Source organism: Glycine max, chromosome 7 (genome assembly GCF_000004515.6).
Source record: "Glycine max cultivar Williams 82 chromosome 7, Glycine_max_v4.0, whole genome shotgun sequence".
Lineage (NCBI taxonomy): Eukaryota > Viridiplantae > Streptophyta > Magnoliopsida > Fabales > Fabaceae > Glycine > Glycine max.
Genome location: NC_038243.2, coordinates 5,727,892 through 5,750,382, shown reverse-complemented (window position 1 = coordinate 5,750,382; position 22,491 = coordinate 5,727,892). Strand labels below are relative to the sequence as shown.

General features: G+C 29.9%; 1 protein-coding gene and 1 long non-coding RNA gene across 16 annotated transcripts; one reads left to right on the top strand and one right to left on the bottom strand.

The window, feature by feature from the left end:
• Positions 1–179: 179 nt before the first annotated feature.
• Positions 180–20,455, bottom strand: LOC100783381 (uncharacterized). Of its 15 annotated transcripts, XM_006583210.4 has the most exons (13): positions 20,137–20,455; positions 19,973–20,048; positions 15,377–15,452; positions 11,004–13,933; positions 10,657–10,908; positions 9,837–10,553; positions 8,727–9,536; positions 5,781–6,173; positions 5,517–5,681; positions 4,260–5,066; positions 2,106–2,549; positions 798–1,616; positions 180–488 (listed from the first exon to the last, which is right to left on the bottom strand). In XM_006583210.4, the coding sequence occupies exons 4-12, from the start codon at positions 13,902–13,904 to the stop codon at positions 813–815; spliced, it is 7,293 nt and encodes a 2,430-aa protein (XP_006583273.2). In that variant the 5' UTR covers positions 13,905–13,933; positions 15,377–15,452; positions 19,973–20,048; positions 20,137–20,455; the 3' UTR covers positions 180–488; positions 798–812. The 15 variants fall into 15 exon arrangements, with proteins under 15 accessions (XP_006583273.2, XP_040873234.1, XP_040873235.1 ...); XM_041017300.1 differs by having other exon boundaries at positions 5,517–6,173; positions 11,004–13,925; XM_041017301.1 differs by having other exon boundaries at positions 5,517–6,173; positions 11,004–13,925; positions 15,377–15,440.
• On the top strand, positions 14,372–14,844 carry LOC121175160 (uncharacterized). Its single transcript, XR_005892339.1, has 2 exons — positions 14,372–14,553; positions 14,701–14,844. It is a non-coding gene; the product is annotated as an uncharacterized lncRNA (long non-coding RNA).
• Positions 20,456–22,491: the final 2,036 nt, after the last annotated feature.

Sequence of the window (22,491 nt, the reverse complement as noted above, 5' to 3'; positions counted from 1 at the left end):
TAACATTTTCTTTTTTAAGAAATAGAGTATAAATATAATTTTATTTAAGTGAAATGTTAATAAATAAATGTATATGAAAATATAAATAATATATTTTAATATTTTTTAGATACCTAGCGTTTTATGACAAAATTTGAATTTTGAAACATAAGTAAAATGAATGGTGAACAAACAGAACATGCATAATTTACGACACATTTTTATTTTATTTTGTCATAAAACATACAGTTAAGTTTTAGTATTACAAACTTACAAGTTATCACTTCATTTTTATTCTCCAGGGTCGTTTAAGACTTATAATCACACATTACATAATAAATAGAATAGAACAATGTATTTTACCACTAACTGAGTAGACCACACACACAATCAAACTGGGCCACTTTTTTTTTTGGGGGTAGGCACCGGGCCACTTAATTTGTTCATCTCCTCTAACCACTTTTTGTTGGTGAATCAATCTCCTCTAACTGTAATATTGGAGTCATTGCCTAAACAATTTATAAAAATTATGTTAATTAATAATAATAATAATAATAATAATAATAATAATAATAATAATAATAATAATAATAATAATAATAATAATAATAATAATAATAATAATAATAATAATAATAACAACAACACGACTATGACAAAGACAACGAAAGATAAAAGAATTTCTGAATTTAATTATAAATTAAACACGGTAATTAAATTCTTTTCAAAATTTAAATTAATCTTGTCACATAACATACTAGTAAAAACTAAACTTCTGACACAGTGTATTATAACAACAGTTGAATAAAAAGACATACCCTCGCCAGAAATGCCTATCGGTTTTGCATGGCAGAGTTCAGATCAGTTTCCAATGGGATATCATCTAAGAACAATTTGAATGTCACTTGTAACAGCTTGTCTGTTTTGACTGTACCTGCACACAAACTTTCCATCCTCTCGCAACGCCATACTGTGAATTCCTCCAAGGACGGGAAACTTAAACTCCCTTTGTAGAACCTTCTCAGCTTTCTTAATCCTTCAAGTTTCAAACAATTGAGCTGCTGAAATATTATCTCATTCTCATCTGATTCATCCCCTTCCTCTGTTGAAGACACTATCTCTTCAATTGAATTACACCAACTTATCTCCATTGTTTTGAGTTGACCCAAACTTCTTGCTGTTGAGGATGTGAACAAATATAGCAGACTCTTGCAACTTTCTACTTTCAAATATGTCAGATTGGAAAAAGACACTGTGCATGGTACCAGATTTATTGAACTGAAACAGCTGATTACTTGCAATGTTTCTAGATTTCTGAGAAAGGGCACAATGCCAGAGTTCTCTGACCCAATGGAAACAAGCTCTGGAAGGGAGTCCGAGCATATCACTTTCAGCTGTGAAAGCAATCCCGCCTCATCCACATTAAGACTATCAAAGCAGAAAATCTCTCTGAAGAAACCACCAAGCACCTCAAGCTTCTCTATATTGGGCACCCGTTGTACAAATACATCGGACTCAATATGAAAGAACAGAGCAAGAACTTTTAACTCGTTTAAGTGGTTTCCCTGGAATTCTCCACTCAAAATCATGTTGAGTTCATGTTGACCGAGTGTCAGGTGCTCTATGTTGGGTGTAAGCTACGAAGAGAAACCAACAATGAAGAAAAAGCAGGTTAGGGCAGTTATAGATCCAGCTCTTTTTTATATAATTGAAATAATGAACTTTCATGCTAAAATAAGTCTAATAATTAATGACAAATTAACCAAGTCAATTCAATAGGAGCAAACAAGTCATTAGGAAGGTTATAGAAGAAAATAACGAGAATAAGGATCATACCTCAAATGCTTTTTCACATCATGAATATTGCAACATGTTCCATCATAAATTCATCATGATCAACATTGAATAGTAACTGTATTATCTGACTTAATGTAGATAAATCATAAAAAAATGGAAGCTAATATGCGTAGAAGATGGATAGAACACTCAACATGGCATATATAACTGTATAAGGGAAAGGTTCACAACTTTTTAATTTTAACAGAAAGGCAATTTGTTCGTATATATAGAAGTAGTAAAGAACACTAATGATGGCAATTTGGTTCATATAGAAGTAGTAATGATACCTTTTGAATACAGACTTGATTTAGATGTGTAAATGGCTTCAACATGTCATACTTTAACTTTGGCAGATCACATAGTGCCAATGACTTGACTTGGGGGAACGTAAGCTCAACATTTGAATTCCAAACATTCTCCAGATTTGGCAGCCGCTCTAAAATCAAATTCTTGAGGGCAAAAGGGAGTGGTCCCATAGTTGTCATATCAAATATGATTTTCACAAAATCACAGTTTCGAACTTCCAATGTTTTCAAATCAGGTAATAAAGGAAGTAAAGAGAAAGGTAACACCGCATCTGATAAAAAATGGCAGCCGTCCACAATCAAGGTGTTTAACCAAATGAAGCAGAAGTGTGGGGGGATATGCAGTGAGTGAAGCCTAAGCCATATCTCTTGTAGTGGGCTATCTTTGAGGTCAATAACGAATGCCGTATCTGCAGACTGCCAAAACTGCAGACGTAAAAGAATAAAAAAAAGAGTAGTATTATTCTGTAGGAAGAAATGCATCCCCAATCGCACCAAATAACTCATGTGCTCTCAATTTTTAAAGTGTAATTATTTTTAAAATAATAAATTATAAAAAGTAACAAATTTCTATTTATATTCCAGATTTCCGTTAACCGTGAATGCTCTCTAACAAAAATTCTGCCTTCAAAATGATTTACACGAGTGATTTTTTTTATAATGATTATATCCCATGTACTCTTTATATCAGTGTAATTTATATATAAAAAAGACTTTTTCATTGATTATATTTGTAATGATATAAAAATCACTTTTTATTAATCAATATAAAAAAATCCTATGACATGTCAATAATTTTCATATTTCACCATGTGACATCAACATTAAGTAAGCTTGTTCCTTAATTAACTAGGAGATCATGAGTTTGATTCCTGGCTTATGTGAATGAATAATTATATATCAACTACTTAAATAAATCTTAATATCTTAGGGAATTAATTCTTTAGCTTTAGATCACAAAATACCTTAATTCGCTCAAAACAATACTTACACCTTATATGAAAATAAATTTTTTACTTTTACCTATTTTAGTAAAATTATTGGCAAATATCTTATTGTATATACCGCACCGAGGGGGAAAAAGTAGGTTACAAATATAAAATGGATTTGTTTAAAAAAAAACATTCATACTATTTGCACGTGTCCTAAATAAAATTATGACAATAATTATTTACGAAAATTCAGATTTAGAATTTCATTTAATTTTCGTAACATCTAAATTTGTTTCAACTGTTAACTCAGTAATTTGGCAGGTTAAGAGAATATCAGTTCTAGTATTGATTAAAACAAACTTAAATGCTATTATTTAAAGTTTTTTTTATCACATAACACCTAAAGTTAGGCTATTTAAAGTTAGTATAAAATAAAACTAGTCTTGTATATATTGCTATTATTTTTTTAAAAGCTTGTATGTTATAATAATAATAATAATAATAAATAAATAAATAAAAAAGAATAGTTAATGTAAAATTATTTAAGTGATCGATGCAATAATTAATGTTATAATTAATATAGAATTAAAGACGTGTTTGTTGATTTTTGGATTAATGCGCCTAAAAGTTTTCAACTAGTTGATTCTATGAAAGTATTTTCTGGAATATTTTTTATATGTGTTTGTTGCACTAATAAAAAAGTTTATAGATATTTGTATCAAAGAGAGTATATTATTCTTCAAAATTCAAAATTAATCATTTGACAAAACATACGCATGATCAAAGCTAGATAGTGGAGTATTTCTTTTACCTTATTTAGAATTTTTTTTAAAAAAATTCAAATCATTTTTACAGTGACTTGAAAGAGTTTGGATGCATTTTATATCAGTGTTATTAATTTATATATATATAAAAGTTAAGTAGCATTGATAAAGTACATAAGAAAATAAATTAAATTACTTAAATATTATGAGTTTAACGTAAATAGTTAATATGAGCCAAATTTGATTGGCACACAAATGTTGTTTCCGTGAATTTTTTGGTTTTCCGAAAAATTGGACGACGCTGAGAATCCAAGATAAATTGGATGAGGCCAAAGTTAATTTGAAGATGAATCTAATTAACCTAACGCTGTATATTTTGCATTATAACAACAACATACACCAATATCAATCATATTTAATCAAAATAATTGAAAACGTACCTTTTTCCTAAATGCCTCCCGCATGGTAGAGTTCAGGTCATTTTCCAATTTGATAGCATCTGATGACTCCTCAAGTTGAACTTGAACCAACTTGTCTGCTTTTAGGGTACCTGGACATAATGTTTCCATCCACTCGCACTTGATTACTGACAATTCCTCCAATGATGGGAAACTTAATAAACTTCCTCTGTAGAACCTTCTCAGCTTTCCTATTCTTTCAAGTTTCAAACAATTGAGCTGCGGAAATATTATTCCCTCCTCATGTGATTCATCCCCCTCCTTAGAGACTACTACCTCTTCAATTGAATCACACCATTTTATCTCCATTCTTTTGAGTTGACCCAAACTTCTTGCTGTGGAGGATGTGAACAAATATAGCAGGCAATGGCATCTTTCTACTTCCAAATATGTCAGATTGGAGAAAGACACTGTAGATGGTACCAAGTCTTTTAAACTAGAACAACCTATTACTTCCAAGGTTTCTAGATTTCCCAATAAGGGCTGAATGGAAGAGTTCTCTAACCCAATGGAAACAAGCTCTGGAAGGGACTCCAAGCATAGGTCTTTGAGCTGTAATAGGAGTCCAGTGTAATCCACATTAATCTCCTTGAAGGAAGCATTGTACACCACAAGCTTCTCTATATTGGGCGCCAGTTGTAGAATTTCATATGGGAATACATCCGACCCATTATGAAAGCACAGAGTAAGAACTTGTAACTTGTGTATGAAGTTTCTCTGAAATTCTCCACGCTTGATCATCTCCAGTCCTTTTTCACCGAGTGACAGGCACTTCAAGTTGGATGTAGGCTACGAACAGAAACCGATAACCAAGCAAAAGCAGGTTAGAGCAGTTATAAAGATTGTTTTTAAAGATTTGAGAACCATCCATACATGATATTTGATAAAGTAAAATGGCGTGTGTAAGATTCTCTGTAATTGTCTGTATTAATAAGAATAAAGCTCAAACCTAAAATGTCATTGTTGTATCATGAATGCAACATTTACCCTTAAGTGTATTCTTTTACTTATTTATGTAAAACATATGAAAAATGGGGGTTAATAGTCATAGAAGATAGAACACAGCATATATAGTAATGTACGTGAAATTCTCACATTTTAATTTTAAGACCATGTTCATATCACTCATTGAACAATAAAAATGATGTATAGAAACTAATGGTGGTAATTCAATTCTTATAAAAGTAGTGCAATTATATTTAATTTACAGGCATCAGTTCTGCAGTAAGAAAATAGTACCATTTCATCTTCGTTAGGTGTCTGGAACATGTCACACTGCAGTGAGCAGTAATAAAAATACTTGAACTTGGGCAAACCTTGTAGTTTCAATGACCTCACACAGGGACAAGGGAACGTAAGCTCTAGATTGTCTTCTCTTGGATCTGCATTATCCTCTGCAACAATTTCCATCAATTCCTCACAGTCTTTGACAACTAGTATTTCAAGATCTTTGGCTACTGATGCGGGAAACACACTTGTAAGGCATTTACATTTCTCAACAATAACATGTTGTAGAAGTTGCATGGTTAGAATTCCATGAGGATCTTCATTCCAGACATTCTCCAGTTTTGGCAGCCTCTCTAAAGTCAATTTCTTGAGGGAAAAAGGGAGAGGTCTAGGGAAGGCTGCTGCTCCCAATCCCGTAGTTGTTTTCACGTCAAATATGCTTTTCACAGAACCACACTTTCGGACTTGTAATTCTTCCAAATTAGTTAAGAAAGGAAGTAAATAGAAGGGTATGACAACATCTGTTAAAAATTGGCATCCCTCCACAGCCAAAGAGTTCAAGTTACTGAAGCACGACTTTGGGATCCGCCGTGAGTCAAGCCATATCACTTGTAGTGGGCTATCTCCGAGCAGACTAAGAGATGATACAGTACTTGCAGACTCCAAAAGCTGTGCATGCAAAATAGGATATTATTTACAAAAGGCTAATATGTCAGTTTCATAGCTGGCGATTACATTATAACAAATAGATAGATTAGTCATAAATCAGTTACTGTATTAATATTTAGTTAATAAAAAGACAAAGAAAAAGAGAGGAACTTGATATTAGACATAGAGACGCATGAAATCAGTGGCGGAACTTTGAGAAAAAAAATATTGGAGGAACCAAAATATTTTTTATATAGTATAATTTTTTTTTTTTTACTTTTGTCTGAAAAATTAAAATTTTCATTTCCATTTTTTTGTGTGAAAAAATGAACCTGAAACATTTAGTTTGTTTTTCTATATACAAAATATTTGTGTGAGGATACAGGGAAAAAAATCTATGGATTTTTTTAATGAAATTAAAGAAAATAATCATATTTTTCTCTCTCAGAATTATAACAATTTGTAGAAAAAAATCATAGAAAAATCTGAATAAAAATTCAAACAAACATGGGTTTAACATATGAAAAAAAATAGCTCTATATTATAAAAAATATTATTAATTAATAAAGAAAGCCATTTATAATATAAACTATAAGATCATAGATTTATTTTATTATTTTTAGATAAACGGCCATAAGTAAAAATGTAAAATTATATATATATATATATATATATATATATATATATATATATATATATATATATATATATATATATATATATATGGAATTAAATATATATGTTAAAGATCAATCCATCTTATTATTAATTTTGATAAAAAAAATTATTATTTATTTACTATTAAATTGTTAACTTGATAGATCTGGGTTAAAATTAAACTAGAAATTATAATAATAATAATAATAAATTCTTTTATAATTTTAATCTAATTTACTTTTAAGCATAAAATTATTATTAAATAAGATAATAATAATGAAGACAAATTAATATATCCATAACAGTCTTTATTGAACAAAAATAATTAATTTTATTTATTAAATTATATATATAAATAATTCATATGTGGAAGACATCATTAAATTAATTCAAGTGAGAATTCTTAATTGTTAACATTATTTTAAACTTTCAATGAAAAATTCTTAATAATAAATATAATAATTATTTTGCTTTGAGATTATCATATTAATTAAAAATATATTTATTATATTTTAATGAAAAACACCTAATATCTTAAAAATCACTAGTCAAATGGATAATAAATATAAATAAATTTTTATATAATTAATAATTAATAATAAAAAATAAATCCATCAACTCTTGCTATCTTGGCCAACACCAAAGAATGATGGGACTGAGTTGTGTGGCAGACATATATTAATTTGGAGGGGAGCAATTATGTCCCTTGTTTATTTTAAAATTACATTCCAAGTTTCATCATCAGGGGACCATTAAAACACCTTTCTTCCTTCCATCAGAGAGAAACAAAACTAAGATAATTGGCGTAAGAAAACTTGACGGCATCCTTGTTTCTAACTTTAATTTAAATATTTTTAAAAGAAAACATCAATTATTTAAAATAATAATACATCCTAACATAAATTATTTTTCATAATTTTAAAATTTAATTTATATGTTAAAAATTATATATTATAAAATTTAATTATATGAATAAATTTGTTAACTTATTATCACGTTTATATGCTATTTTATATATGTAAATTCAAATGCAACTTGTTCCATTTCACAAATCAACAAGTTATTTTTTTTAATTAAGTTTTTAACTCTCATCTTTTTATATTCTAATTTTTACCTCTTTTTTTGACTATTTTCAATCTTTCTTTAAAGTTTTAATCCCTCTAAAAATGTGTTGGTCGATCAAATATGAATTTGTTAACTTATTAAATATAACATAAACAATAGGATTAATAATGAGCAAAAATTTCTACAAGGACTAAAAATGTTAACAAAAAATTAATGGATGACAATCAAATATGAATTGAAATTTATTTATTTTGATTAAAAAGAAAATTTGTAAGATGAGGGAAAGTTTTCTTTATGATTAAGCTGACTACATGAAGCAGTCAAATTCGTATTATTTTAAATTTTACGAATGAATTTTTTTAAAACAAAAATGATTAATAAATTTATATAAATGCTGGTTTTTTGAGCTAACATATTTATATCTTAAGAAATTTAACATACTTTCTGGTTAAGGCTTTTTATGGCAAAAACAAGGATTTATAATTTCCATTCATGGGAAGTAATTTTTTTTATCTCATGAAAGAAGAAAAGTTTGTTTTTTTAAGGAAAGAAGAAAAGTTAATAAAAACTAGCAGAATTTGAAATAAATATAAGTTTAAATATGTATTTGATAAATGTAAGTTAATATTTTTTTATTTTTGTCTCTGGTAAGTTTTTTTTTTAATTTTAATCCTTAAAAGTTTATGCTTTTTTAATTTTCATTTCTGTAATATGTTTTACTCATTTTTTATTTTATAAGTTTGTATTTTTTTAATTTTAATTTCGCGTGGAGGATTATAAATGAATATTTTAAAATATTAAAGAGACTAAAATTATAAATAAAACATTAACGTATTAAGAATGAATAAGTACCTGATCTTCCCAAACATTTTGTATGGTGGCATTCAAGTCTCCTTCCCACTGCCATTTGGCTTCCTCTTTTCCTTCTTCATAAGCAGTAACTATGTTTTGTAACTTTGCTGCTCTTGCGCCACCCTCCGTGAATCTTTCCATCATTGGGCATTCTCTCACAATCAATACTTCCAATGACGGGAATTTGAATTCACACTTCTTGTAACTGCAAAAACTTTTCAGCTTTTCTAGCCCCTCAAGTACTATAGTAATCAATTTGCCAAACACTATTTGCTCTTCTTCTTCATTTCCCTCATCGCTTACTATTTCCTCTAATTCATCACATCTGCTTATCTTCATGGACTTAAGTTGAACCAAGCTTTTTGCCGTTGAGGATGCCATTAAATTCCTTAATCTAACACAATCTCTTACTTCCAAATTTGTCAAGTAAGCCAATGATACCGAGGGAGGAGCCAAATTCCTCAATCTGTGGCACTCATATAAGCTCAAAACCTCTAGTCTCTGTAGAACTGGTTCTCGTTCAAATCCTATATCCATTATCTCTGACTCCCACAAAACCAATTCCTTCAGCTGTAATACGGTTCCCAAACGTGACTCCGACGACTCTTTAAGCAAATGTTCAGCTTCCCACAACTGTAACTTTTCTAGATTTGGCATTCTGTACAGAATCTGACAGAGACGTTCACCATCATTAACTTGGCTTAACCTAAGCTCTTTTAAACGGTGCATTCGATGCTTCACAGTGTTGCTCAATAACCACTTCTGTGCTTCGTCAAAGTCAATATCCAAAAACTCCAAATTGGGGAATATCTACAGAAAAATAAAAGAAAAGTAAATAGTAAACTATGAAGAAGGAAGCTTATCCCTGATGGAGCGCCCCTTGCCTGCACATTGGTTACTCTGGGTCCCATCAAGACTAAAAAATGCTCTTAAATTATAATAATTAATCAAACATTCCCTTGAATTCTAAATTCTAAATAAAAGAGGGATTAGGGGACGAGAGACGTTAAATTAATAATCCATATTATATTTAGCAGGGCTATATCTTTTTTAAGTATGCCACACTTCTTACAATATCACTCTCCATTTATGTCTCACTATATGACTTACCTTTTCAGCTGACATAACTGCTTCATCTTCTTCATTGCTCCTTTCTCCGGTTCCGAATGTTTTTAGCTTCTTGTTACATTCCCTTACTTCCAACTTCTTCAATTTTGGACACTCTATAGGATGTCTCCCCCTGTAGAAATGCTGGATGCTTGATAGGTCATATAAGCACATGTCGGTTAGTTCAGGAAACACTAATTGTTCAGTGTTTGTTTCGGATCCATCTTCACAGGCAACAATTTCCACAATTCCATCACACCATCTGACCGACATGTATTCAAGCTTTGGAACATCTTTGGCCACAGAAGCTGGAAATACATTCCTCAGACTTTTACAATCATACATCTCTATGCTCTGCAGTTTTCTGAAGTTAAGAATTCCTCCTGGATCCCTGCTCCACACCTGCTCCAACTTTAGGAGTCCCCTTACATCAAAAACCTGCAAATTTGTGTCTATCCCACCAGATGCATCTGCTTGCTGAGAATCTTTGATTTCAAAAATCACTTTCACTGACTCACAAGAATAAACCTTCAAGCTGTTCAAACTCGCAAACCATCCTTCCATGTGACTCGGAAAAATTTTGTCTAGTTTATCGCAACTCTTAATGTACACAGAAGTGAGACTAGAAAAGGAATCAGCACTCACTTCAGCTTGCCATATGTCTGTTAACTTATCCATGTAGTCGAGGTGGATTTCCTCCAACTTAGGAAAGACGCAGACCTGCACTTTGATGAAAACAAACCATTATTTGGTAATCAAACTAAACAGAAATGCATAACATTCAGTCAACTATAAAAATTTACTTATTTACACCTATACACACCTTGCCTGCACTATTTCCTTCTGTGCTAAAAATCTTCTCCATCATTTTACACTTGCTTACAAAGAGGCCTTTCAGTTTCCTCAAACTGCTGGCCACGGACATTGAACACAAATATCTCAAATTATCACAATCATCCACAACTAATTTTATTAAGTTTTGAAAGCAGAAGTTTGACGGGGGCTGGTCGCTCCATATCTTCTGGATCTTGTTCATTGAGATTAAATTCAAGTTCTCTAAGTTTGGTATTTCAACCTGCAAGCACATACACAATTAACATATTTACAACTGAAAAATAATTAGTCACAAACTAATTAAAAAATTTAAAGGAAAAATATGCACTATCATACCAGTTCACCAAAAAGAGGAGGAGTCATAACAGTAATTTGTATCTGATCCCTGTTTGTAGAAGACCCCTCTACTGTGGTATAAAAACTAGTGAATGATGATAATGATTCAAGTGACAAAGACATCAACTTAAGAAACTCAATCTTATCAGAATTGTCAGGTATTTTAATGATCTCCTCTAAAGAACCACAATTGGAGACACCAATTGTTTCAAGACTCGCAAGCAATTTAACCATGCAAAAGGAGAAAAGATTCTTCAATTGGTCACACTTCTCGACCTTGATGGTTTTTAATTTGGTGAATGAGCAATCTGTAAATGGACTAAAACATATCATCTCTGTACCTGAACTAAAGTATATCATCTCTATCTTTCTTAGTTCGTAGAGACATAGAGATTCCAACTTGGGAAAAACATCCTGAGGATAAAACAAATCCTTTGAGTTGATGATATATTTGATGCTAGGGTTGTTTATGATGGATAAGTGTTTCAGATGTGGAAATCCATCCAAATTCAACTCATTAATAACATCTTGAACACCATTCAGCTCTCCCAACAACAAATTTTCAACTCTTTTAAACAACAACTTTATTCCTTTCTGAGAGTGAATATTGTCAGTGTCATCCTTCAGCTCCAATGCCAAAGATTTGAACTTTTCATACTTATTAGGCATCCTGAAATCTCCAGCTGAAAGCGTTTTGAAGTTCCCAATCTCAATCTTGTAATCACTTAAGTTGTCAAAGAACAATTCCTTGGGAAAAACTTGAGCACATGGAATGCTTAAGTCCACCACATGCAATTGATGCAAATGCTTTAGTTGAGAAAGAAACGAAATTTGACAATGGTTTCTCTCTCCTTCCACCGACACTTCGATGAAGCTCTTTCTTACATACAACTCTTCCAACGAAGTCAACCTTGACATAAACTTAGGCGGAATTCTTTTGACTACTGAACAATTGCTGATGTCTAGTAATTGTAGTTTATCCAAGTCCTTTAACTCAGCTGGCAAATTTTCAATTCGAGATCCAGAAAAGCTGAGAATTCTTAATTTTTTCAGCTTCCCTATGATGGATAAGTTGTGATCTAAAGTGCATCTCTCCAAACAAAGCAATCTGAGGTCTGATAGGCTTTCAATTGAAGATGGTAAGCTTGATAGTTGAATACCAGTCAACATTAATACTTTGAGCTTTTTCATTCCTTTAAAAAAACTGTCGGGTATTTTTAAAGATGAAGCATCGCTGTCAATTTGAAAAAATTTAAGTTGAGGACAATTTATTTCTTCTGGAAGCTCATCAATGATATCACTGTTGCATATAGAAATAGAAGTGCACCTCTCGAGTTCAGGCCAATCATCAAGTTTCCCATCTCTCAAAGTAAATACATTTTGCTCCTTCTGTGCTATAGACAAAGCAGCATCTCGAACCAGATCATGCATATTGAAATGAATACTAGAACTTCCATCCAACACCAAACCTGAGTTTTTCAGCTGTTGGATTGATGTAGATATTCTGCCACGAGCTTCCCCAAGCGAGTAGACCCCTTTAAGTATTCCCAAACCAAAGCAATACTTCACCAAGTCCATAATTAGGGGTTGATGACCCATTTGAGCACAAAGAAAGAAAATGGACTTGAGCTCCTCATTTTCTAGACGGTCATAACTCATTTTTACAGAAATCTCCATAGAATTCTGAACACCCACCAGGTCTTGGTTTTTAAGTTTTTCCCACTCCGAGTCGCTCTTTTCTCTTAATGCCCTTCCAACTGTAACTATTGCCATAGGTAACCCTGCACAGTACTTCTTAACAATTTCTTGTTTCCACTTGGACATTTCACCCTGTATTCTAGCCTCCTTCCGAAACAACCTCAGAGCATCATCGTCATCTAATTCCTCTACACAGAAAGTTGACTTAACTTCCATTTTATCAGTTAATACGTTTTTATCCCTTGAAGTTAGCAAAATTTTGCAGCCCTTATAATCACCAAGAGATTTTTCTTTAGTCACCTCTTTGGGACCCTGTTTAGCATTGCTTGTCTTCGTGTTTAAATCATTATCATCAACATCACCATCAAGTGGAATCCCTAACTTATTCAAGTCTAATCTGTCCCAAAGGTCATCCAAGATTATAAGGGTGTTCTCCTTCTCTTGCTTTAACCTCGTCATCAGACGATGAGCTCTAGCATTCTCACCCTCCCCTTCCAATCTCAATCCTAACCGGTAAGCAATGTCTTCCTGGATTTTTTGTGGATTGGGATTGGCTGTGATTTCTGATACAGCCACCACATTAAACAGCTTCTTCTCCATAGCTTTCTTAGCAATTGCTTTGATTAAAGTGGTCTTACCCATGCCACCACTCCCATGCAGCCCAATCATTCTTACAGAGGAATCTTCAAGTTTTGCAATTATTTTTTCCACTGTAGAATGTCTAGAAGCAAATCCCATGTAGCCCGGATTAGACAAAGTGAAATCATTAAATGTTAAGTTGTCTGTGTAGGAAACATCATTGAACTTGGCCGACTCATCTATTAGATTCTTGACAATCTCTGCCATCTTCTTAGCTTGTCTGCCAAGTCTATGCCTATTCCAAAAGTAAGGAAATAAAAATAAAACATTGGACAACCCTGTCTTTGTGTGGCCTTCATCGTTCCTAAACTTCTCTAGTTCAGTCTTGAACTCATCTACTTTCCTTGACCATTCTTTGACTTTGGCTTCAATGTTTTGTAAATTATTCTGAGCTTGGTCACATCGACGATCTATGGACTCTTTTTCAAGTTCAAGACTCTCAAAACTAGTCAAGAGTTCATCAACATTTTGCCTGCAACGGAGGATGTAGGCCAACTGCCGAATAATGGGGTCCACCGCAAAATTAAAGGTTCGTTCCACTATCGGGGACAACACAGACTCCATTCTGTCAGCTTGATACTATAACTACATCTCTTCCCCACATAAATAAAAACCATATCAGTCTATAACTAATTAAGGAAATACATTTCATCAATCAAAATTCACAAGTTCATTTAATAATCAATGAACAATGGGAAGGACTCCATGGTTTAAAAACTTTCATTTTCAATAATATTTTTAAATGATAAATATAATTTATTTAAATAGAATTCAATAATTTCAAATATATTTTGATGATCGCAGTACAATTGTAAGACCAGGACGCTAAAAAATAGTTTATTTAAATAATAAAAATAATTTATCCAAATGATCCCTAACATATATGTTTATGATCACAAACAATTGTAAGACAAGGACGCTCAAAATGGATAAGTCAGTGCATTTATCCATGCATTTCATTTATTTTGTGCACATTAGCATGTGGTTTATTAAAAGTTATGTTTTAAAACATAACTTATTCACAACTCCGTAATAAATTCATATAGTTAAATAATGAAAATATACATCACTATTAATTCAAAAGTTTGAATCATCCTTAAAAAAAACATAATTATCAATTTGGTTCCTAAATTATTTTTTAAAAGGTATAGTTTGGTTCTAAAATTTTAAAAACAGATAAAACAGATCAATCTCCTCTTTTACGTCTAATTAGGTTGGCATCTTTTTGTTTATGAATAGTGACGATTTTTAATCATTTCTTCTTCTTCCTGTCATTATATTTATTATTATTTAAAAAATAAAAGGATTCTTATTTTTTCTTCTTCTTCACTCGGCACTTTGGCTTAACCCATCTAATTAGGTTGGCATCTTTTTGTTTATGAATAGTGACGATTTTTAATCATTTCTTCTTCTTCCTGTCATTATATTTATTATTATTTAAAAAATAAAAGGATTCTCATTTTTTCTTCTTCTTCACTCCTCACTTTGGCTTAACCCAACCAAACCACACGCACTCAAAAGTTGACCACTGTGGCGTGGCACCACCACTTTGCTTTGGGAAATCCTTCCGAGGATGAAACCAAGCACAGAGCCAAAAGTCAAGAAGAAAAAGAAATGAAATTTGTTTTATTTTTTAAACTAATAATAAATATACTAATTGCCACTGTTCATAAATAAAAGCCGCTGAAATTTGAAATCAAATTAAACCTTGAAGACCAAATTGATAACTAAGAAACAAAAAGCTAGCCTGCAAATATATTTATTTATGAGCATTCATTTCTGAATATTCCCCTCGTTTTGAAGCTTATTATTGGACATTTGAATGAAATGAATTTTGTCAAAATTTTGTTAAAGAGCTACCAGTTAAATTAGGAAAAAATTATAATATATTGTTTTTTTGTTAAATTAGCCATGAGAGTTGAAAGATCTAAACGAGAACTTTATATATCCATCTTTATGAGTGAAATTTCTTCAAATCTTGAATAAATGAACAAAAGAAGTAGCCAATATAATTAGCTATAAAGAAAGGAACAAACCTCTATTCTTGGAATTGGATGACCGTGAGTTGTGATTTGTCTTTACTTGTCACTATTCCAAATCCTAAGCAATAAACTGAATGTGAGAAAGAAAGAGCAGATTTAGGAATACTGAGAGCATGACGAAAGAAACCAGACAACATACTCGATCAGAAGTGATAGCTTGTGGGTGCAAGTGTTAAAAGGAAAATATGGCAGAAATGACAGCAATCCGAGCTCTTTAATTGTTTAAAATTCAGACTCATTTCTGTGGGAGTCCATTGCTAGTGTTTGGCATGATTAATGGGTTGATGACAACACTAAATTAATAGATAAGGTTTCTCATATTCTGTGTGATATGCTTCAATGTTCTGTCATAGACACTGATGCCAATTGGATTTCTGGTTTTTCAAAGAGGATTGGTAGAGGAACAACCTTTGGAGGAGGGGTGTGAATACAGGGAGAGAATGCTTCTTCAAAACAATATTATTCAATATATTTTATAAATTCTAATTAATAATTGTACGGCTTGGTTAAGTAATGGATAAGTAAAAGTAGCATTATTTGTACAGTATGTTTTTATTATTAATTTTAATTTTTATAAAAAAATTCTTCTATTTTTCTCTTTTATATTATTCATTTTACTCCTAATTACTTTTTACTATTTCTTTCTATGTCTCTCATAATTGTAAAAAAAATTGTATTTTGTAAGATTTAGCCGTACGAAGATAATTCTAAGTATTAAGAGTTACTATATAATATGATAAACAAACATATGGTATAAGAAACTATAAATTATAAAGCTTATAGTTAAATAAATCTAATAATACAAAAGCATAGTTGTTTGTATGTTTTACCAAATATGTATCTTTTCCCATTTTGAACAACAACAAAAAAATCAATAATCCTACTAAATGCCCTTTTCATCAACTTATAAAAAAAATCAGAATATCTTATAATTAACCGTTATGCATATTTTATTATTATTAATATTAAAGTTTAAAAAACCAATATAATCCTACTAAATGCAAAAAATAAATATGACTTGCATACTCTTAATATAGGTGAAAAAATATCCTCTTTTCTACATATAAAGACAACGGTAACAATTTTAATGATTAGTAATCCTTATAAAGTTTGAAACATATATATTAATCCTTCTTATATTAATAAATTTAATGATAAATGTTAATTGTTTGTTCAAAATCGAGTTTATTAACATTCTCCAAAAAGGACACTCTTAATAATCTTGTAAATACTGAAATCATTAAAACAACGCTCAATAACTTAATGGACACGGTATACGACCATTCAGGTAATATTTTTAAAGAAATTGCAAATGGTTCTAGACCCACTAAACCTATGTTACAACCTATGTTACAAGCAATAATACCACATGACTCAAACACTAATCAAACATTTCAAATATAACAATACAAAAAATGTATGTATTATTCATATGAGGATTCAATATAAGAAAACCAACTCATTTTTTCTTTTTCCGAGATTACAAACATTTTCTAAAAATAAATAAATAAATAAACATTTAAACATAATTAACGACCATATTTAATTAATAAAATCACACTATTCAACAATTCTAAAAAATATTTTTTTTTACAATAAACACATTTAAAGCATTTATAAATTAACTTAATTAAGAATATAGATAATATTCTTCCTCAAATTTAATATAAATATTTTAAAAAACAAAATTTTTATTGATAAATATATATTTTAAAAAGTATTAAGTAAAATAACAAAATTTAAAGAAATTTTTGCAATGCATGGATTTAAAATCTAGTTTAGAGTAAATCATACTTTTTTTATTAGAAAAATATAATAAGAGATACTTGAATAAAAGTTTGTCAATTATCGAAACCTTAGTTTCATCATAATCAATGATTATATATTTTTTTTAACAATTTTATTTAATGCAAAATTATGTTGTTTACAATAATCTTATTTAATATTTTCTATTTTTTTTATAGTATAACTTTTTTTATATAAAAAAGAACGGAGGTAGTATATAATTTAATAATTAAAAAAATAAATTTGATCATTTTCAATAAAACACTATATAATATACAATTGTAATAATTAAATGTTTATTTAGATAATTTTAATTTTAAGTAGTAATGTTAAATGTTTTATCACTACTTATGCTCATTTTCTACATTAGTTACTCTAATATATATTTCATGAGAAATAATAATATATAGAGTTATCTCTCTTATATCTATAATAAAGTTCAACTGAAGTTTTCTAATCATTAGATTGATTATTTAACTTTGTAATAGTAGTCGGATGTAATTTAATTTAATGCTCCTAGCTAATTACATTTAATAAAAAAATTAAATTGCTAACATTAATTCTATTTATATATAATTTTGATGATAAAATGTTAATTTATACCATTTTCATATTAATTTTTAATATTATATTTATTATATACTTTTAAAATTAATAATTAAGGATAAAAATTAAAATAAAAGTTATTATATATATATGAGTATACTTTATTTTTTAATTTAATTTTATTCAAACTATAAATACTATGGTAGGTGTAGATTGAAGACTCTTTAATCAAGCGATTGAACACAAATAATTAATATATTGAAGTTAAAGTTAAATTATTTGAATAGTACCATAATTTGATGTTTAGCGCAAACACATTTAAGTATTTATAAATGAACTTAATTAAGAATATAGATAATCTTCTTCCTCAAATTTAATATAAATATTTTTAAAAATAATAATTTTATTGATAAATATATATTTTAAAAAGTATTAAGTAAAATATAAAAAAAATTAAAGAAATTTTTGCAATGCATGGATTTAAAATCTAGTTTATAGTAAATGTTACTTTTTTATTCAAAAAACATATAGTAAGAGATACTTGAATAAAAGTTTGTCAATTATCGAAACCTTAGTTTCATAATAATCAATGATTATATATTTTTTTAACAATTTTATTTAATGCAAAATTATGTTGTTTAGAATAATCTTATTTAATATTATCTTTATTTCTTTTTATAGTATAACTTGTTTTTTATAAATAAGAACGGAGGTAGTATATAATTTGATAATTAAAAAAATAATTTTGATAGTTTTCATATTAAGTAATAAAACGCGATATAATATACAATTATAATAATTAAATGTTTATTTAGATAATTTTGATTTTAAGTAGTAATGTTAATCGAAATTCACAAGTTCATTTAATAATCAATGAACAACGGGAAGGACTCCATGGTTTAAAAACTTTCATTTTCAATAATATTTTTAAATGACAAATATAATTTATTTAAATAGAATTCAATAATTTTAAATATATTTTGATGATTGCAGTACAATTGCAAGACCAAGACGCTAAAAAATAATTTATTTAAATAATAAAAATAATTTATCCAAATGATTAACATATATATGTTGATGATCACAAACAATTGTAAGACAAGGACGCTCAAAATGGATAAGTGTGTGCATTTATCCATGCATTTCATTTATTTTGTGCACATTAGCATGTGGTTTATTAAAAGTTAAGTTTTAAAACATAACTTAATCATAACTCCCTATTAAATTCAAAAATTACTCATCTTGATAAATTTTTCAAAAATAAAACTACCCCTGTTAGGTAAAAAAAAACCTAAATTGGAATACGGTTGTAGGTCTAATAAACTATATATTATAAAGCATATAGTTAAATAATGAAAATATACATCACTATTATTAATCCAAAAGTTTGGAGCATCCTTAAAAAAAACTTAATTATCAATTTAGTTCCTAAATTATTTTTTAAAAGGTATAATTTGGTTCCAAATTTTTTAAAAATTCACTTTAATCACAAATTATTTTAAAATAGACAAAACAGACCAATCTGCTCTTTTCCGTCTAATTAGGTTGGCATCCTTAAGATAAAAAATTTCAACTGATTTTGTTTATGAATAGTGACGATATTTAATCATTTCTTCTTCTTCCGTCACTATATTTATTATTATATAAAAAAATAAAAGGATTCTCATTTTTTCTTCTTCTTCACTCCGCACTTTGGCTTAACCCAACCAAACCACACGCACTCAAAAGTTGACCACTGTGGCGTGGCACCACCACTTTGCTTTGGGAAATCCTTCCGAGGATGAAACCAAGCACAGAACCAAAAGTCAAGAAGAAAAAGAAATGAAATTTGTTTTATTTTTTAAACTAATAATAAATATACTAATTGCCACTGTTCATAAATAAAATCGCTGAAATTTGAAATCAAATTAAACCTTGAAGACCAAATTGATAACTAAGAAACAAAAAGCTAGCCTGCAAATATATTTATTTATGAGCATTCATTTCTGAATATTCCCCTCGTTTTGAAGCTGCTGCCTCTTAAAGCTTATTATTGGACATTTGAATGAAATGAATTTTGTCAAAATTTTGTTAAAGAGCTACCAGTTAAATTAGGAAAAAATTATAATGTATTATTTTTTTTGTTAAATTAGCCATGAGAGTTGAAAGATCTAAACGAGAACTTTATATATCCATCTTTATGAGTGAAATTTCTTCAAATCTTGAATAAATGAACAAAAGAAGTAGCCAATATAATAAGCTATAAAGAAAGGAGCAAACCTCTATTCTTGGAATTGGATGACCGTGAGTTGTGATTTGTCTTTACTTGTCACTATTCCAAATCCTAAGCAATAAACTGAATGTGAGAAAAAAAGAGCAGATTTAGGAAGAAAGCAGAAATATGTTGGCAAGCTAAACATGATTTAAGCATATGGATGGCGTACTACTAGTCCGAAGAAGACCAAGATCAAGTTAAAGAGCAAGAGAATACTGAGAGCATGACGAAAGAAACCAGAAAACATACTCGATCAGAAATGATCCTCCCTGTTTGAGTGTTTGGAATGTAAAAATATCTTAAGGTTCATTCCCTCTTATCTCAATTGTCATCTTATCTTCATTGCATTCTTAATTGTGGTGATTATCTATATATTCATGATGGGCCACAAATAACATTTTTATAAAAAGTACAGGGATTAAATAAACAAATTGATGCCCCAGCTAAGGACGTAAACGAAATAAGTGGGGAAGTAGGTTGATATAATGGAGAGTAGAAGTGGTCCTGGCTTTTTCTTTCACGGGTGTAAATTAAAGATTCTTTCAGTTTAAGCTTATAAATGAATGATCCATCCCTGCCAGCCTGTCTCAATTGTCCTCATTGCATTATTAAGTAAGGAAATAAACAATTGGAAAACCGTGTCTTTTTGTGGTCATCATCGTTCCTAAAGTAAGGAAATTAACACACTTCTAGTTCATCAAAGTTTCGCCTGTAACGGATGTAATCCACTTGCTTTTCAAGCATATCCAACACAGAATTAGTTACTGGCTGGACACAGTCTTCATGCTTTGATCTTGATTTTCTTGTACTAGGTACAATTACATCTCTTCTCCAACAGATCCGTCAAGAGCTAATGAGTAAATTAAAGAATGTTATATAGTTGTTCAATCAAAAATCAAAATACATTTACTAAAACCAGATCAAGTAACCATGTGTTAAAAATTACAAAGGCATCTCAGATTTTAAAAAACATAAAAAAGATATAAGTTTGAATGTATATTTGTGTCTTTAACGAAGAATTTTTCTTTTATTCTCACAAGAAAGAAGATTGCCAGCTTCACACTCAAACTTGATCTTAAACACATTAATTCCATCCCATTAATTCACATCTACTAAATTTTTAATTCATTAGCTGTGTATTGATTCTGCATGCATGTATAGCCTTTTTTAAAGTCAGATGAGGGGGACCACTTGTCACGGAGGTGATGTTGCTCTTACGGCACTGTCTCTGATGGGGTTGTCAACGTGTGGAACTCTGGAAGAGCGCAAAGCGTGTGAGATGGGTTGTTTTGATCTGTCGAGGAGGGTTTGGAAGAGTAACATTCCTAGTTTATGAACAATAGTGATAAATAATAAAGATACATCTTTTGTGAAAAATAACTTTTATATTTAATGGATTAAAGGATACCTTAAGCCTTACTAATAATAGATACCTTATAATAGGAATCGATGAAAATATGATGATAACATTCCTTTATAACATTCCTTTATATATATATATATGAATGTTAAAAAAAAAGTCAATATGTTGGTGTTAAAATGAAATTATGAAAATGATACTGAGAGTTGTTAAAACTTAAAACACTGCAAATATGCGGATTATGTTTTAGCAATCATAGTTGGCAGAAAGATTATGTTCAATAAAAGCATGGTTTGTGCTTTGTGTGGAGAGAGACCAGAAAAATAAACTCCCTCACTAAAAGAAAGTTCAAAATTGCCGAAAAAGGACTTTTCATGCTCGGAGGAAAATGATATGTTATGTTTTTGTTTATGTTTTGAGAAAAGCAAAAAGTTGTGTTTTTGTTTATGTTTGTACTTTTTATTTATTTTAAAAATCGTAACTAAAGTTTAAACAATAATATTATTAAAATATTCAAAGAAACATGAGAGTCGTATCCAAGCAACGTGAGTCGTATCAAAGTTGTATCCCGGCTGTATCCGACACACGAATACAACAATTCTTTTCCATTTAATGCTGAAAGCATAAGGGATCATTATTGATGTAATTTTTGTTAGTTTGGATGCTTCGGTAGTCATCGGGAGCTTAGATTAATTTTTATTAGTCTGATCTTCCACCTGGTCTTTGTTTTTAAGTTTTTCCCACTCTGAGTTGCTCTTGTCTCTCAATGCCCTTCCAACTATAATTATTGCCATAGGTAATCCTGAACTTTAACAATTTCTTGTTTAGACTTTGACATTTCACCCTATATTCTAGCCTCCTTCCGAAACAACTTGATCAGCATCTTTTTCATCTAATTTCTCTGCAGAGAAAGTTGACTTAACTTCCATTTTATCAGTTAATACGTTTTTATTTCTTGAAGTTAGCAAAATTTTGCAGCCCTTATAATCACCATCAAGTGGAATCCCCAACCTATTCAAGTCTAATCTGTATCAGCTCTTACATTCTCACCTTCTTCTTCCAATCTCAATCCCAACACGTAAACAATATCTTCCTGGACTTTTTTAGATTGGGGTTGTCTGTTATTTCTCAAAAAGCCACCACATTAAACAACTTCTTGTCTCG